Below are 19,754 nucleotides of genomic sequence, written 5' to 3'. Positions count from 1 at the left end.
TAACTGTGTACTGTAGTCTTCTTCATGGGTAAATAAGGCATCCCCCTGAAAATAAGCCCTAGAGCATATTTTGGCCTTCAAAAAAAAATAAGACAGTGTCTTATCATCGGGGAAACAGGGTAATGTGTATAGGTCTGTAAAATCAAAGCATTATGGTATTGGAGTAAAATGTATAGCCAGATGCAAAGACATTTTTGAGTGTTGTAATGAGTGGGTGTGTTCTGGGAAAGCACACAAGAAAAGATAGTTGAACATTTTTTATTGCTAACGAGAACACAAAGTTTTAACAATGAGTACTGCAGGAAAGGTAAGAGTTTTACTTTTCAGCTTGTTCCACACTTCTCTGAATATTTGCTTTAAATTCTTTAAATATTTAAAATACTCTGGGAAATATAGTTATATTTAGTATGATAGATATACATACATATACTGTACATTCATTTAATACACTCCCAACAAGTAAACAGAGCAGAAGAGCCTAATCTAACCAAATTGCACTCAAAAACTGAGATCAGTGTACACATGAATGGAAGCATCCTACTAGACCAATTTTGTGTATCTAATGTGCGATCAGTTAATTATTATTTCAAACATTTTGGGTACAAGGGAATGTTTGTATTGTTAGGTTTCCTCGCTCATGTAAAGAGATTCTTTCTCCTTAGCCATCCCCTTTGAAGAACTAGATAAAGAAAAGTCGCACAAGTGGAGTTTTTTTGTGGCTAGATATATTTAAGAAATTGTGTAAACAAATAACCAGAGTAAATTTTACATACAGAAAAATTCAGATTGTTGACCCCCCTCTTGTTTCATATCATACAATATCGGGGGGAGGTTATTCCATAGGAACTAAGCAAGCACTTATATTAAAGTAAAAATGATCCTATTCATTTGGCAGAAAGGATCAGTTACTTGGAAAAGACGAAATCCTTAACTCTCTTACCCGACGTGTTTTGCCTTACCGGCTTCCTCTGGGGAATATAAGACAGATGAACTGGTAGATTAAACAAACATTTTTTATATATAAATCATCATAATATCATAAATTCATAACCAAAAATTCATAAATCATATTATCTCTTCGCATATATCAGCTTAGAAGACTCAAGTTCATAACATCTTAATAATCTTAACTCAATCAGGAGGAGGTTTCAATATAAATAGTATACATGTCACGAATAATGGTTCTTAAGAGATAATGCTATGTTGAAAGATTTTCACAAGGTGAAAGATTTTTACTAGGAGTTCGCAAGGATACACAGAACATGACATAGCGGTTAATTACAACCTACAACATAATTTGGAGGCAGCTGCACTGCATTGGGCAGATTTTTTTATCCATTCATCATGAGTAGGGCATTCAATAAAATGCAAATTGGGGATTGGGAGGGGGGGGGGGGAGCTTATACTACAGTATATAAAGTTGGATCGGTGAATATAGGATTTAATATGAATTTTAAAAAAATGCACACTTCTTATTTTAACAAAGCTCTATAATGCCTGGTTCACAGGTTTTGTCCATCTTACTGTAAAACCAAGTTTTATATTAGTGTCCTGGTGCCTTGTTGTGCCTGCTGGTTGGTCATTGCTATACTTCCTATCCTATGTACAGAGACATATGTTATGAGAGATGTTAGAAACTATTTGGATCAAATTCGTTATTTAAAGTCTTTCTCTTACTGTGCTAAATAATCCCAAAAATGTTTGGTAATACCACAATTTAATTGTCTGTATTCGTCCTATTCGTTCAATTTACGTTTTCCCTTTAGGTTATAAAATGCAAAGCTGCTGTAGCCTGGGCCCCACATGAGCCACTTGTGATTGAGGAAATCGAGGTGCAAACACCAAAAGCAAATGAAGTTCGGATTAAGGTAAAAAATACAGGGTCATTACATTATTGACAGTGGATGGTGGGGTGTAGGTGCCCTTTATTTCCAAAATGCACTATGGAGTCCTGTAGCCCACAGCAGTGCATGCTTGTAAAACAAATCCCTGTATTTTATAAATGAATGATTGAATAGATTAGTTTTTCAATGAGCTTCCAGGGAAAGAGTCAAATTTATCAAATCTTCAAGTCCTCATTATACTTGTACTGAAGTACTGCTAATGTTGTAACATATGCACAGTCGATTTAGAAAATGTACATATATTGTCTGTTCATTTTGTAATCAAGCTGTATTTTTTTTTGTTAAAAAAAAATCCTGTAATTGTTCTTTATTTTTGGTTTCTAATATATTTAGATGGTAAGCACAGGAATATGTGGCACAGATGATCATGCAATCCACGGAGAAATAGTTGGGGTGAATTATCCAGTTATTGTAGGTCATGAAGGAGCTGGAATCATTGAAAGTGTTGGAGAAGGAGTAACTGGTCTAAAACCAGGTATTTATTTTTACATTAAGCATGTATTTAACTAATATAAACATTTCTGCAAAGCCCTCATCTGCCCATCATTAAAGGAACTGACCCATGTTTGGAACTAATTATCTTTATTTTAAATCTTTTCTATTCTATTGTAGAGATCTGCATTGATAAATGTACAATGCAGTGCTAAAGTTGTTGATTTTGCACAAAAAGATTCATATTAGAATATCAAATAAAGTTTTTAAAGGCTAACAAATAAAAACAAAAATGTAAACTGAGTTTTATTTAAAAGGTTATTGGTCTTGAGCTTTAATCTCACAGTCTAATATCCCTACCATAGTCATATGTTATTACCACAACCTGACTGCATGTTTTTGGAATGTGGGTGTACCCAGAGGAAACCCACGCAAACATGAGAAGAACATACAAACTCCTTTGCAGATAGTCTGCTGATTGAGATTTGGAACTGTGACCTAGCACTACAAATGTCTAGGTCTTTTTTATTATATTTTTTAATAGAAAATAATTGCACTATAAAAAATAAATAATGCATTTTAAAATGGGAACTGAAATATTGCATTACTCCTATAATGTAATCCTTTTCTTGTTTTAGGAGATAAAGTTATTCCACTTTGTCTTCCTCAGTGTCGAAAATGCAGCTCTTGTCTAAGTCAGGACAGTAACTATTGCTTTAAAGCACAGTAAGTACTAAGGAAACAATAAACTCATATTAATGATTTTGGAAAGTTGATTATAATTTTCTTGTTAAACAGAATTTTTTAAATTTCAGAGGGAGCTATTCTCTATGTTTCCAAATAAATGCTAAAAATTCCCCAAGTCACTAGATCTTACATTTTCTACTTTACTTTAAGGTGTAGGGAGGAGAAGAGTGTACATAGTATGAAGTTTGAAAAAAGCATTAATGAGGGCGATCTGTTAAAAAAGAAACAGGAAAGGTCTACATGCAGTGTTTTGTCTTTACATGTATCTATACCAGTCACCTAAAGGCTTATGTCAATGGCTTTGAGCTTGTGTTGGTGTCATTAGTTTGATATCAGCTTCTGAGATAATTCAGATCTTCTTGAAAGGTACATTTGACCTGCAGCTGACCCCCTTCTAATCTGAATTTGACCTTCTTCAAGTGGATTTTGGTTGCTACTGTCAAACCCATGCTGGTTTATGAAGGAAGTAAAGTTACTTATCAACAGCATACTGCTAAAGATACCTTAACTGACATTTTATAGTGAATCTCAATCCCCCAAAATGCACCATTTCTCACATACCTCTTCCTGATGCACCCAGCCATTTTTCAATTTTGCTCTCCCTAATTAGCAAAGGTATGCATTTTTGAAGTGCAGCCTCTGGGACAATAATGTCTCCCATCATGGATAAAGTGGGTACATAAACTAGTCACTGTGGAACAGGAAGTGTATTATTCACAGGATTAGCAGGTGAAAACAGAAAACTACGTATAGGACTGGTATGCTGCAACATTTTAGTGGTGTCCCTGGAATATTTTCCCGTCCATAACTGTTCCTGAGAACAAAAATCTCCAAAACAGACAAAAAAAAAAAAATGCAACTTCAACCAGTTGTAAATGACAAAATGAAAGTATAGTTAATGACTCTCTGTTTAAACTTTCAATACAGTTTTTCTGAACCACAGTCTGTACTCCTTGACAAGACATCAAGGTATTCATGTAAGGGAAAAGTTGTGGATCATTTTCTATGGACCAGCACCTTTTCAGAATATATTGTAATGCCTGAAGGGGCTGTTATGAAGATTGATGACAGAGCACCCATGGAGAGAGCTTGTCTTTTCGGATGTAGTTTCACCACCGGGTATGGAGCTGTTGTCAATACTGCCAAGGTAAATGTAGCAATGTTTAGATCTGTTCATTTAACAGTGAGGAAGTCATTAGTAGGTCATTGGAGAAGCAAATAGAGTGGCTAGGGGTGTATTTTTCTACCAGGTCAGAAAGGTAAGTGGGACAAGAGCTGTGGAGGGATTTGAAGGTAAAGTAGAGGAGCTTGAATTTGATTCTAAGGTGAAATGGAAGTCAGTGAAGAGATCTGCAAAGGGATGCAGCAGAAGAGGAGCGGTGGGAAGGATGGATGAGTCTGGCTGCAGCAATCATAATGGATTGAGAGAGTCGGGTTAGGGGAATACCAGAGAGGAGGAGGTTACAGTAGTCCAGACGCGAGATGATAAGAGCATGTACAAGGAGTTTGGTGGTCTCTGGGGACAGGTAGGGGCAGATTTTGGAGATTTGGCACAGGTGAAAGTGACCTGGAAATGTTCTGAATATGGGAAATGAGAGGGCAGAATTGAAGGTGACGCCAAGACAACATGCCTGAATAACATTGTTGTTAACAGTTAGAAATATGTCAGGGGGAGATTTGAAACAAACACCTTATTGGTATATCAAATTAAATTGACATGAATAAGTTTAAACAAATCTAAAAGCAACTTTTTTTTTTGATTAAACAGGTGAAACCTGGCACTTCTTGTGCTGTTTTTGGATTGGGTGCCATTGGGCTGTCGGTCATAATTGGATGTAAAGTTTCTAAAGCATCAAGAATTTTTGCTATAGATATAAACAGCAGCAAGTTTGAAAAGGCAAAACAGTTTGGAGCCACTGACTGCATCAATCCCAATGATTATAGCAAGCCGATCCAGGAGGTGATCACAGAAATGACAGGACATGGAGTGCATTATTCCTTTGAATGTATTGGCAAAACAGAGATTATGGTATGTAGATTTAAACGTGATTTCATCTTTCATCTCTAATGACTAGAAAGTCAAGAATAAGAATAAAACAATTTTAGTGAAAATACTAGTAATAGAATAACTGGTGTTTCACAGTAAGTAGTATACTTAGCATTTTGTAGTTGGATGGTAACTCCAACAACTCACTTTATCTGAGTACAGGAGTCATGGTATAGGACTCCCTGAGGAAGTGTTGTCATTGTGCCCAGTACTCACAGTAAAATGTTCCAGGGACTGACATCATAACGTCAGCAGTCAGCAGTGCTCTTTGCATCATAGAGGATTGACCTCCAATGGTGAAAAGGAACCTGCCCTTTAGGTGACCTATCATATTCTATTAGATAACCTTCATGGAATTGTGTTTTTTTTTCAGCCTATACAACTAATACCTCTCAGAGAACATCTAAACAGTGAAGGAGGCAGGATCAGGGAAGGTTAAGTTAGGTTGTAAATTTTAATCAACGTTATCTATTTTGAAAAAGGTAAGAGTTATATCAACAATTAGGTTATTGAGACCTACTTTTTAGGAAGTCCTTCCTACCAAGGAATTAGGACACTTCTGCTTTTATTCTACACCTCAAAAGATACAATTTCACAGGAAAAACTCTTAAACCACCATTCTGTCCAGTGAATTTAAAAATTATGTGCAATGTAAGGATTTTTTTTGCCAGCCTGGTCAATCAAGATGGTGTAACAACCATGTAAGTATAATTAAAAATTGCCATGATCCTCAAATAAAATGAATATTAAAAAACAAATTGTCATGAAGCAGGTAAGATTATTCCTTTGCAGATAGGATATTGTCTGTCTTTTCTGCAACAAACAACCTGCCTACTCACAATTGTGTCAGTTTTTTTTTTTTTGTAAACTGTTTTTATAAATTTTATACACATACAAATACAACTTTATAACTTTAACCAAAAAGAAAAGAAAAAAAAAGAAAAAGAATATGGGGGATAAAATAAACAGGGGGAGCAAAATGGGAACACTCACAATTCCAGTATTATTAATAACATCACAGGAACACTTAACGATCACACGGTCATCCCGATATATTGGTGATATACCATGTAGAGTATTTAAACAATTAAAGTATTGAGGTACAGTCCGAGTCAGTAAAGGCGTAAACCAAAAACTTGTACCAATGTGTCCAAAAACGGGTAATAGAGTCATCGCCCTGCAATTTAGCGTCCAGCATTTCTGTGTAAAATAGGGTTTTCAAGTAGGAGATAACTTGTTCCAAACCAGGAGGTTGTGTTTGTATCCAATTTTGCATGATTGTGCGCCTGGCTGCTAAAAGACATACATTTGTCCAAGTGCGCACAGAGCGAGGTATATTTTCCACCTCTATGCCATCCCAGGAACCAAACACTAGCAGAATAGAATTGGATGGTATAGTATGTCCTGTTACAGAGTGTATAAACCTGAGGATCTGAGACCAAAACAAGGTGATCCCAGGACAGAACCACAACCAGTGATTGTTTCAGTTTTAATATTTTATTAGTTAAGCTCAGTTCCACTTTAGCAAATAACTCATAGTAATGAAAATATTCAAATGCATTATTTTGCTGTATGCACATTTTCATTCTGATCTCCCATTTCCTTCTAAACTAGAAAGCAGCACTAGAGAGTACTCACCCAGGATATGGGACCAGTGTGATAATAGGAGTAGCTCCCCAGGATGAAAAGATCTTGTTTGATCCTCTTCTGCTTCTTACGGGACGCACATGGAAAGGCAGTTTATATGGAGGTACAATATGCTATATGATATGTTTTTGCACGGTGTTAAATGTCAGAATTAGAATTTAAACATATTCCTGAGTATTAGATTACAGTAAACGTTCTCATTGTGTGGGGTGCAACCCACTGAAAGGTGCCCTGGCACTCCAAATAGAGGGGTGCAAAAAGAATTCCACCACATGGAAGGATGCCAACCACCAGGTTAAAGCTATTACTGTGTTTCATAGGACAGCTCCCTACAGCTAAAGATACAAAATTACTGGAGAAGAGTGTTTCAAAGAGGTGAAGCACATATTGGGATGGTGACCGAACTCACCTTATAACTTGTCCCTTGACCACTTCTTTACTGTACACCTATTTTGAGAGAAAATCCGTCTAACCTGTACCCCAGTGCACCTGAGCAAATCTTTTATAGTTTGCTAACTATTCTTTGAAATACTAAAGATATTCCCCTATCAGTGTATATGTATTCATCTGTTTATTTAGTATGAACCTGTCTACCAGTGTATATCTGCATCTGAAAAAAAACTAACAAGACTCTGACTTTTTTAGGGTTTAAAGGTATGGACTCGGTGCCACAGTTGGTTTCTGATTTTGTGGCAGGCAAATTTGACCTGGATGGTTTAGTAACTCATACTTTGCCTTTTTCTAAAGTAAATGAAGGATTTGAACTTCTAAGATCTGGAAAAAGGTTAGTATAGGTAATAAAAAAAAAAGGTTTTTAAATGTGCTGTCTGTTAAGGGTGCAAGGATCCTACTCCAAGAATTTCTTCTCACCTCCTTATAGTTTCCCAACCAGACGTGATATTACCTGCCTAGTGATTTCATAGGGTTCACATCACATTCAAACATGTAGCCAGAACTCACTGTATAGGTTTAATCACATAGGAATTAACTTTTTCAGGCCATATTATGTGCAGTTTTTTTATTTTGTACAGCACATAATACAGCTTGAAAAAAATAATAATTTTGTGATTAAAAAATGATAGGGCATAAGTTAGATCACAATGGATTACAATGATCTTAACAGTGGATGCATCTTGAAACTGAATTTGCTTATGTAAGTTAAATCACTTGCCTTCATTCATGTGGCCAGTGACATCAGTTACCAAATGATTTGACATATTCCCCTAAATTATTTTTATTAGTAAACACTTGAATCCAATTGACATATGTGGAAACCTTGACAAATAATAAAAAAAAATTATATTGTGATATATATTCACTGTTCTAACTTTTTTTTATGTTTTTTAAGCATTCGCACAATCTTGCTATACTAAACTGAAGACTTTCCTTGGAGTGGACTATGACTGGAGTGCTATGTGAAGGTATTACATTTGCTTCATGAATATGGAAGAGACTATATTTGCTTACATTTATTCTGATATATTTGATTTATTAAATGTAATTCATCTGTAAACTTTGGGAAGGAAGGGAAAATATACCTTGTTGTCATATGAATCCAATAAAAAGCAAGTCTACATTAACATGTCTTTGGAGAAAGTTCTTTTTTTTTTTTGTTCTGTCAAACCTTTTAAGACAACCTTGAGACATTGGGCCTGATTTATTAAAGCTCTCCAAGACTGGAGAGGATACACTCAGTGAACCTGGATGATCCAGTAAACCTGGAATAGATCTGGTCCAGGATTCAAAACATTTGCTAGCAAATGAATTTGAAGCAATTCATTCCATGTTTGCTGGATTATTCAGCTTCACTGATGAAAGTGTATCCTCTCCAGCCTTGCAGAGCTTTAATAAATAAGGCTCATTGGGCTTACTTTAACCTCCCTAGCGGTTCATTTCTTTCCAGTTTTATATGTCTAAAAGTGGTACATTGTTTTTCATGAAAATTTATTTTACAGTATAATTATTATTATTATTATTATTAAACAGGATTTATATAGCGCCAACATATTACGCAGCGCTGTACATTAAATACATTAAATAATACATGTACATTAAATAATAAAGTTTGAAACACAAAATCATGTCAAAATAATAAATTGAATACATTATATATATATATATATATATATAAAGTTTTTTTAAATTTTTTAAAATTTTTATGAAATTCATGAAATACAATGTACTGCTTTTACACATACAAATCCAATGTATTGCATTCAGTACAGTTATTTTGTATTGAATGCAATACAAATGGATTTTGAATTTCCCACCCCGCCCCACTGGCAACGTACACACGCACCGACGTCACCGGGAACTCCCCTGGTGACTCATTGTGGGCAGAAGACACCGAAGGAGGAAGATAGGGATCTCAGCGATGGACGGCCCGGGGCGCCGGCGGATCAGGTAAGGCTGTATTTACTATTACTTCCAAAAGGTTTACCTACCCCGAGTGTGACTCGGGGTTACCGCTTTCAGCAACTTTTTTCTACCCTGAGTCACACTCAGTTGCCAAATGTTTTCAATCCTGGACTTGATCAATTTCAGATTTGCTGGATCACCCAGGTTCTCCTATGATACATATTCTCCAGTCTTAGAGAGTTTTATACATTAAAGTTTTCATCATTTTCTTAATTTTGCAGTATCCGTGTTCAATACATGATCTGTAATCCTTAAAATACTAATCCATAAAATACTGTGGAAAGCATACCTACTTAGCTACAGGCAAGAAGAAAAAATATATATCCCTGTATCATCACAAAAATAAATAAAATAAGTTTTAATAATACTTAATTAAACGTAATAAATAATTAAGTAATAAAATACCTACTTGCTGGTTGTCAGTTTCCCTTATCTTTTTCCTACATCAGTACATTAATGCAGCTCTGGCTGGTTGAATGATCATTCAAAATGCAAAGACTACACCTACTGGAAGAAAAGAAGTACTGTGTAAGAGTTTTCTGATTATTATTGCAGCAAATGCTGCTTTTACTTTTATCTTTTTTTAGCAATTGGTCTGAGAATTGGAAATTGACAATTGGAAGAGTAAGAGGGATAAACCTGTATAAAACTGGACCAACAATTGGTGAAATAAAGGTTCTGTCTCACATGAACACACGAACAGGGCAGCACTGGAGCTTTAAGAGTCACTTACCCAGGCCTCCTGAGGACACAGATAAGAAGAGAGTTTGGCTTGAGGCTGCCCTGCTCCTGACAACCATTACATTGTAACGTAACTTCAGAACTGTGTGGGGTCATTGGTGGTGGAGGGGGGCTTAAAAAGGAGAAGGGGTGAAGTTGCATTGGGTATAGGTGAGCAGTGGTGGACAAAAAGAGCAGAGGTGACTGGTAAAGTCCATAAATAGTTTAATGAAGCTCTTTTTTTAAGTTGGCTCAATCTGTCTGTTAAATGCATTAATTCTAGACAAAAAATAATTTCCAATGAAGATTTTTAGTTTTTAAAAATGATTGCGCTTAGGTTTTTTTTAATAAACAAAATCTGATTGGCTTTTTCAAAAGTTTAAAGGGAAAAATTTGAACTTAGGACAATTTTAATAAAACAGAAGAGTAATAATAGTGAAGAAAAAAGAAAAAAAAGTTCAAAAGAAGACAAAGAAAGGAAAGAAACACTACAAACGCAAACCACTTTCTCTCTTTTAACATGGAGTAAATTTAACACTGCTTTCAAAGTAAAATCAATGATTGTGTATTGGGATATATATAATAAAATGTCTCTTTTTATGAAACAGGGAATCAGACATTCCCGTAAACATTCCCTTGTTGGAATCTTCCAGGTCCACATTTTTTAATGGTCACAAGTCACAAGTTGAATGCCTTAAGGCCTCATCAATAGCTTTTCTTTCAGCACCAGTTCTTACCAGACACAAGTCCCCCAATCTAACACCGCAGTCTTCACCTATAGCAGCCCCTGCTCAGCCTCGGGAGACTGGTTGCGTCTTTCAGCATTTGGTTGCCCCCAGGAGTTACTGCCCAAGAAATGGTGTCTGGGAATGGGCCGGCAGCAAGCCAGGAGCCCACAGATAAAGCAGCATCAGGATTCCAACAGAGACAAGTCCAGAATACAGAGCAGAGGTCATACACCCAATATCCGTCCACCAAACGAAGTACACAAGGGCAAACACAAGCAAAGTTTGGGTCACAGGCAAAGGTCGGTCCAGGCAGCATACAAACGATAGGTTTAACCTCCTGAGCGTTACACTGAGGTCTAGATTTCTGTATCAAAAGTGATCCATTGTTTTTCATGAAATTTTTTTTTAAATTGTAGACCTATAACTTACAGAAATATGTCCGAACAGGGGTTCTAGTAGATATTATGAATAAAAAATGTTTGAAACACACAATCATTTAAAAAAAAAAATTACTTTAATAAAATTAAAGGAAAAACACAAAAATCAGCTTAAACATGACTACATAAACAAAGCTTGAAGCCATGGCAGGGGTCAGGCAGGCGGTGATGTCCAGGTCCAGGCAGAGGTCAGGGCAGGTGGCAGGCAGAGATGTCGGAGTCCAGGCAGAGGTCAAAGCAGGCAGCAAATGGTCAAAATTAGGCGAAGATCAGCAAAGGTAAGATAAGACACAGTGTTACACACTAGCCTTCCAGGGAATAAGTGGCAATTTTTAAAACTTTGATTCTATATTTATTGGAGTTTGTTTTGAATTATTTTGTATTTGATTGGATACGGGAGTTTGTATCCAATCCAATACAAAATAAGAATTTGAATTTCCAAGTTATTTACTTTTATTTTATTTATTTTTTTATTTTTTTGTATTGGATTGGATACAGGAGTTTGTATTCAATCCAATATAAAATGAGCGTTTGAATTTACCAGTTATGTACTTTGTATTAATTTTATATTATTTTGTATTGGATTGGATACGCAAGTTTGTATCCAATCAAATACAAAATATAAATTTGAATTTCCAAGTTATTTACTTTTTTTTAATTTTTTTTATTTTTTGTATTGGATTGGATACGGGAGTTTGTATTCAATCCAATACAAAATGACAGTTTGAATTTACCAATTACACACTTTGTATTTATTTGAATTATTTTGTATTGGATTGGATACAGGAGTTTGTATTGAAACCAATACAAAATGAATGAATGAGTTTCAATTTGAATTTCCCGCACACGCGCCGACGTCATCACGCACGCAGAGAGAAGCCGTCCGTTTTTTTTTTCTCCGCCAGACGGCTTCTCGTTTCAGAAGGCACCCGGCGCTGGAACGAGAAGGACGTGGGTCGATCAGCGGGACCAGGTAAGAAGCCGGCCGGCATCTTGTGTCCCGCCGGCCCGCATCTTGAGTTCCGCCGGACGGGCGGCAGAACACAAGATGCCGGCCGGCGGAACACAAGATGCCAGCCGGCATCTTACCGGTCCCGCTGGCACCCGACGCTGGAGAGGGAGATCGACGGACGACGATGGCCGGAGGACGACGCTGGAATTTGAAAACAACGCTGGATGAGCACAGGGGGACCAGGTAAGTGAGGATGGGAAAAATCTCGGGGTTAACCATCCTTGCAATTTTTTTTTGCCCGAACGAAGGTCGGGCTTAACGGCAAGGAGGTTAAGAACAGTAAATCACATGACCCACACCAGCAGCAAGTCAGCCTAGCTTAACACTACAACAGGCACTGCTGACTGGGAGCAGAGAGGCTATAAAGTCCCAGCAGCCAAAAGCAGTGCAGGGCTGAGTCAGGAGCTGATCAGCCTCTAGAATCTCCTTCAGCTGTGCACAGCCTAACAATGGATGCTGGGGGTGCCATAAATACATCAGGCTTCACAACTAAAGGGAAGCAAAGTCTGCTGCTATTTCTCTATACTCTTTGCAGCTGCAAGTGGCATTGCTGGACAAAATAGACTGTGTGGGATACTGTGGAGCACAAAATCGAATCACTGGCCCATTAGCGTTTCTTAACATTTGGACGGAAATTTACCTCTCTGAAAAAGTGTTTTTAAAGAAATAAGCATGTAAGTAAGGAGGCTGAGAATGACCCAAGTTTGTCATAGGGTTCTTCTTAGGGTTCAACAGACACACGGTAATGGGGGAAAGCAACACCTGTTATATTATGTATACCTATTGATGTGTTGCCAGAATGCTGGGGTTTAAGTACAACACCAGATGGTTGTACTTAAACATGTAAACATGGTATGTAAACATGGTTAGGTTTTATTTGTGTCTGTTTTTATTCTGTTGTGGCACAGTAATTATTGGATAGTTTATAGTTGCAAGATTGCAGGGGCTGTGACATTTGTGCTTTGTAGGCTTAAGGGGCACTCTGTCAGTATGGCTGCACCCAAAATATGCGCTCTGCATCATTGTTCTTGTTTATTTGCCTAAGAAGTTACAATATTCTATGTAATTATTTGTATGTGTCAACAGTGGGTTACAAGAATGTTACCTCTAATATATATATATATATATATATATATGTGTGTGTCTCCCAAACATCTGGTTAATTGATACAACCATAACCAAACAAGGTCATACTTACAAAGCAAATATCTGCTTGGAAAATGTTGAATGTTGATTACTGTGTTTACCTTTATCTGAGAAATCAAAGCCTTGCAAATGTGGAAATCTTTGCATTACAATATTGTATAGTAAAAGATCAGTCATAGGTAAAGGCAGTATTTTTAGATTTTTTATTGAGTGGGTGTGACCTGATCAAGCAGCTCAAGTTATTGGTCAAAGACAAATTTTGCTATTGACAAGATGGGATATCTTAACAATGAATACTGCAGAAAAGGTAAGAATTTTGCCGTTCAGTTTTACTACATGCCTCTCATAACAATTCCTTTTCAATCCTAATAATGACATGTAGAAATCCTAATAAATCTTCAGACCAAAATCCTAAATATAAAGCAATATTTCATATTGGGTGTGTGCTCTAGATCCCATCTTTATAAACTACATTTAGGCTCAAACACATATTAGTCTCACACTCCATTGTTCTTCTATACCTCCTTGGAAGAGAACTCCACATTGATGGCAGTCGCCACTGGAATTTTATAGTTGTCACTGGACCAATAGCACAGGAAAATTTCCATCTTGTTTAGTAACCTCTGTTAAAGGTTTGGTTTTCTTAGAGGAAATGATTTATTTGTATTTCTCATTAATTCTCTTCTTTTCTCTTAGAAACATTAAGGTGTAGCAGATTTTTTTAACTGGTCTTCAGTTTTACCAGAATTGTAAGATTTGAGTTGAGCAGAACTAGTAAACCATGCCAACTTTTAACTATGTTTAAAATCATAATCAAAACTATAGGAATAATTCTATTGCACCTCTATTTTTTGTATTATTATTATTATTTATTATTGGATAACAGATACAATTTGATAGCACAGTACCATAACATAAATCCCCAAATCTAATATTGTCAGAATATTTACGGTTAACTACACCATATAATGTTTGTTAAAAGTATTACGTTGGATTTATGTGTTTCATTTATTCAAACACATGCAATATACACATTGGGCTCTGTTTATACAATAGGGAATCTGACATTTCTTCAAACATTCCCTAGTGGGAATCTTACAGGTCCAATGACGGAATCTTAAAGGTGTTTCAGTGGCAGTAAATGATTCCCACAAGGAAATTTTTTGTTTGGGGCGAATGTCAGATTCCCTGTTTGTAAGTGTAAGTAAATATTGCTCAATGCATAAAGGCTATTAAAGAAAATCTAACATATATAACATATTCAGCACATAAGGGTAAAGGAAAGAAAAGACAGGCCTTGTATGTATGTATATATATATATATATATATATATAAAACTATATATCCATATTAGTAAAGTGTATATAAGGATTTCATATGAAAGTAAGATACGATGAACTATATTAATAATATTGTATTTTGTATTAGTTTTGAATTCCTAAAACCCCTGAAGAAGCCCTACTTGGGCGAAAAGTATCAGGAAACGAGAATAACTATGCATGCATGTCTGTCGTTTTGTACACATGAATATACTGTTCACGGAATCACTCTTTTTATAATAGTAGGACAGTGTTAGCAAAAGGTTCTAGCACAGCAGATTTTTGTATAGAATAGACCATACCAACCAGCACCTAATAAATATTACAAATAATTTTTCTCAACATTTGTGCCATAAAAGGACTGTCTTTTCTTCCTTTACCTTTATGAAATGTTTCAAAATTTTAGGCTAGGCACAACATAATACTTACCTTATATGATAGCTTCCTATTGGTTAAAAAACCTTTTCTCCTATATTAAGCACAAAGCAATTGCATTGGATTTACTATTTAAGGGTATGACAAGCTATTAGTCATTCTTAAAGTACAATATGAGATAATTATAGGGCTGGCTTGTCATCTTTCTTCTGAAAATTTGAATACGTATGAATAAAAAACTTTTGAGTTGCAGACAAATGCATTCAGCAAATCATAATAGTAGAAATGTCAAAATATAGTTACTTGTTTGAGGTCAGACAATACACACTTAGAAATTTCTTTTAATAAATGCAGCAAAAAGGCAAAACATACCAAGTGCATTAAACATATATTTCTTTACAGCAGTTATTGGTGCACCGCTGGGCAATCATAAAAACCACATTTCAAAACAGCACACAATTTCACAATGATATTAAATAATGTATGAAAGGAATTTTCCCCGGAATTACTGATCTGCAACATATACAATCTGCTAAATACAAACAGTTAAATGTAACAGAATTCCTACAAAGCCTTACCTGTCTTAAATAACTGTCACATCAAAAAATGTAATAAAAAAATGACTAAAGATGTGCTCCAACAATACAATAATAAAAAAAACTAAGTGCCAAAGGAGTTATTTCCCTAAGTATATTGTATTATATTTTTTTTTGTTCAGTTGTTAAGTGTTAGCCTCCACCACCCTAGTACTACCCACTGTATCCCCAGCATTTAAACACCTAGGTTTAAATTCTCATTCATTCCAATTCAGTCTTTAGGTTTTAAGCATTAAAGAACATTTTCTTTGCTGTGTTTAGGGTTTTTTAATTTCTTTAAACACTTCTAAATGCCTATACACACCTTCAAACACTGATAAACACTCTATAGGGGCGTTTACAAATGTTTATAAAACGCCCTAATCTACACCTATTTTGTAAGATTGTTGAGTGGGACATTTTATATTTTAAACAGTGGCTATATGTTTTACTCTTGCAAAAGTCTTCTTTGGATTATGAATGTAGAAATGGAAGAAGTAGTTGTGGAGATCTACCAGTTGGTGTCAGAGCTGGACAAGTTAAAACTCAGTTGAAGCTTCCTTTTTTATTTATTTTTTGGGAGTATTTATATAGCACCGACATATTAGGGAGCCCTTTGTAAAGACATAGTCATGTCACTAGCTGTCCCTTACAATAGTCATTACCCCAGCCTAAGGTCAGTTTGGGGGAAGCCAATTAACCTAACCTGGGAGGAAACCAAAGTACCCAGAGAAAACCAATGCAAACATGAGGAAAACCTGCAACCATTCAGATAGTGTCCCGAGATTTGAACCTGGGACCTAGTGTTGTAAAGCAAGTGTGCTAACCTTTGAGTCATTTATATCAGACTGGAGAGATTGTATAACTGTTGAGCTTAAAAAGGTCTTTATGGTACATACATTGTGGCTGATTTATTAGAGTGCTTCAAGGCTGGAGAAGATACTCTTTCATCAGTGATCCTGGGTGATCCGGCAAACCTAGAATAAATCTGGTCCAGGATTGAAAACATTTGCTAACTATTAGCACACACTCCATGAAAGTGGAGAGCTTCAATAAATCAAGCCTAAAAAATTTTCGACTAAGTAATATATAAGCAGACTCTCCAACAACTAACCCTAGGTATTGCCCAGAAGTTGAAAAATCAACTTCCCTGAATTTGGAGCTGCCATACAGGTTGAAGGAGACCTTATGTTCACATTCAATATAAACACTGCAGTTAGACAAGGTGGCAAAGGTTTGACTAAACCTAAAAGCTAGCATAATAAAACTAAAAATGTAAGGTTTTATTACGTACATAAAGATTCCTTTGGCATCACTATAATGAACCCAATAAATGAATAAAAAACAAAATTCAAATAAGTTTTATTTTTGGAGATTAAATTTTACTTTATACAATGTAGTTAAAGGGAATCAAAAGTTCCTTGCTTTTAAGGTAAATTGTCACCAAAATTGCTGGGGATGTCTGAGGGAACAATGGGACCATGTCTTAGAAGAAAAATATTTTTTTTAAAAAAGCATGTTGTTTTGTACAAAATAATGTTAGCAGGAATATCCACATTTTTAAATGTAGGCAATCGCTGGCTGACCAAATTTGTGTTAATTACAAAGCCCCTGAATATAGTATTGTGTCCAAAACTGCTAAGGGAAGCAGTCAAGTATTAGGTATAGGGGAAAAATGTTATTATAGCAACCAATGGGTAAATTTACATTGGAAAATATTTCATTGTATCCCATTGCTTGCACATAACAGTCTTCAACCAATCAGAATATTTTGTAAAATTGTATTAGAATGGTCTGGGTCACTGTTGTAGGGCAAAATATTACAATGTAAAATATTAGTAACATTTATACCTTGGCTAAAGGATGTGTTTAAACTAATGTATATATTTTTTTAATGTAAAGAAACCCCACCCCCTAAAAAATGTATGTAGTCGATTATGTAGTGTAGGTCAGCATTTTACAGGGCCTCAGAGTACCTAAATCCATCCTGCTTGTAACCTGCCAGAAAAGTATTGTTTGTAAGTTAATACATATTCTATGTACTTATATATATTATGTAGTTACCTAATGGGTGTACGATTAGAAGTTCGCAATATAATAGTGTTGTTTTATATATTCATGTTATGATGTATGATGGAGGATATAGGACAGCGGTCGCCAACTGGTGGTTTGCGAGAAAATTTTGGTGGTCTGCGGCTCTGGCCAGTGCACCCCCGAGCAGGGTCAGAAGAATGACCCTGCTGGAAGGGCGCACCGGCCAGTGCCCCGGGCCGTGTCCCCCTTATAGATCCTAGGCTCAGGGTGTTGGGCATGTTGTGTCTCTGACAGGTTACCTGCGAAGGGTAAAGGGTACTTTCAGTTGTCTTACAGAGGTGGGTTCTGGAACAAAAATTAGTTGGAATGATAAGCCAAAATTGGACTTTATGGTAACAACCGTAAACATTTTGTTTGGAGAAAAAGCTACAAGGCCTTTGATGAAAAGTACATCATCTCTACTGTGAAGTGGGCATGGATCTCTGGTCTTCTGGGTATGCAAGCTCCAACAGAACAGCGAAATTAGTAAAAATTGATTTGAAAGATTAATTCAGGATGTTATCAGGAAATATTTGAGGACAACTTGCATTCATCTGTACAGGAACTGCAGATAGGACACAACTTGATCTTCCAGCCTGGGATTGGTCATAAACATAAGCCAACAAGCCAAAAAGTCAACACCTTGGTGGCTACAGCAAAAAAAAAAAAAAAATGAAGCTGCTGGAGTGGCCATTACAGTCCCTTGAACTTAATACATTGAACCACTTTGGGGAGATCTCAAATATGAAGTTCATGCAAGACGTTCCAAGGATTTGCATGACCGGTAGTATTTTGCCGATAAAGAAAATAAACATCCTTATCCACAATTATCACAAAGGACTGCATGCAATCATTGATGCTAAATGGACAGTGTACACAAAATAAGAACTAAGGGTATGCAAAGTTTTGAACAGGAACTATTTCATTTTCCTTTATTGTTGTGTTTTGTTTAATGGTTGTACTGTTCTTTGATGACCTAGGCTATGTTCAGACCAGCAGTTTTACTGCTCAAAACCTCTTGTAAAAATAGAACTATTCATAATACTTTTTTCGACAGGCGGCAACATTGCCACATTTTTGCATTGCTGCATTTTTTAGACAATCAATGCACTGATTGCTGTCCCTACTGTCTCCATTGACTTAAATAGGAACTGCTTGCAAATGCATTTATAGGTGTTTTTAGGGATATTTAATACTTAAGCATTATAAAAAAAAAAACAGATGAGGGAATTCCTAAAATTAAAACAAGACCTTTATTAGACTTGGGACCTTCTTGGATAAGAAATGGGGCAGTGAGTGTGTGTTTCCTCTCTCCAATCCATAAATCCATACCCATTATCATTGTGTACATTCATTTAGCCAATTACTATCTGTATGCAATGACAGGAAAGGGGGGTGACATTATTTTTCTCCACAAATTCTAGAGGACATTTTATGGATTAGTAGGAGGACACACAAGCTTGCTGTCCCTTTTCCTAGTCAACCCTATTAAAGGGTCAGGTTTCAATATTTGGGGGCACACTTTGTTTTGTTTTTGATTTTTGGAAGGGGTTGTCGTCTAAAATCGCCCCAGCTGTAAACATTAGGGGCCATGTTTTCTTTAACAAATGGTACACATCTTGGCCAGGGTATGTGAACTTTTGAGCATAACTGTAATATATATTATGTGTGTGTGTTTTTATAGTGTGTAACAGCTGGCCAAAGAAATCACAGGGTTTCCTCCAGAATGGCAGGTACATTTGCCCCAGATACAGGTTATATGCAGAGTATTTTTCTGTTTAGTCAGTTTTCCTTTTCACCTGAAAGTGGGGTTGAAGTACCAGGCTGAATGACAATGAGCTTCCTTGCCAGGTGGGGGAGCTATAGAGGCCTGGGGATGATCAGGTGTAACTGTCTCACGTGAAACCCATCCTGGAAATTAGGCTGGGGATATAAACACCCAGCCGGCTGTTGCCTGTGGCTTTGTTCTTGGCTGGTGAGCTGGGAAGAGGTCCAAGGTGAGCTGTGAGTTAAGACACAGACTTTGTTGGAAAAGCTGTATATTTAGGGTCTTAGAGTCCTGCGCAGCACTAGGTTGGGCTGGATTGTGAATAAAACCCTTGATGCACCTGCTTGCCCTGTTTCCTGTTTAAAGCCCCCCCCCTTTCTATAGAAAGGTAATATTAAGGTAACAT

At 36.3% G+C, this 19,754-nt stretch overlaps 1 protein-coding gene and 1 long non-coding RNA gene across 2 annotated transcripts in view; one reads left to right on the top strand and one right to left on the bottom strand.

Annotated features, from left to right (window-relative positions):
* Positions 1-19,754, bottom strand: part of LOC140326746 (uncharacterized) — a 298,797-nt gene that overhangs the window by 15,058 nt on the left and 263,985 nt on the right. The gene's annotated exons all lie outside the window — the stretch shown is intronic.
* LOC140327765 (alcohol dehydrogenase 1-like) lies at positions 1,463-8,344 on the top strand. Its single transcript, XM_072407110.1, has 8 exons — positions 1,463-1,868; positions 2,238-2,379; positions 2,975-3,062; positions 4,011-4,230; positions 4,852-5,112; positions 6,745-6,880; positions 7,423-7,561; positions 8,126-8,344. The coding sequence occupies exons 2-8, from the start codon at positions 2,238-2,240 to the stop codon at positions 8,148-8,150; spliced, it is 1,011 nt and encodes a 336-aa protein (XP_072263211.1). The 5' UTR covers positions 1,463-1,868; the 3' UTR covers positions 8,151-8,344.

The sequence above is a fragment of the Pyxicephalus adspersus genome, chromosome 3, assembly GCF_032062135.1.
Source record: "Pyxicephalus adspersus chromosome 3, UCB_Pads_2.0, whole genome shotgun sequence".
In the NCBI taxonomy this organism is placed as follows: Eukaryota; Metazoa; Chordata; class Amphibia; order Anura; family Pyxicephalidae; genus Pyxicephalus; species Pyxicephalus adspersus.
Note: the sequence above shows the minus strand (reverse complement) of the source record. Positions and strands in the feature narration are given on the sequence as shown.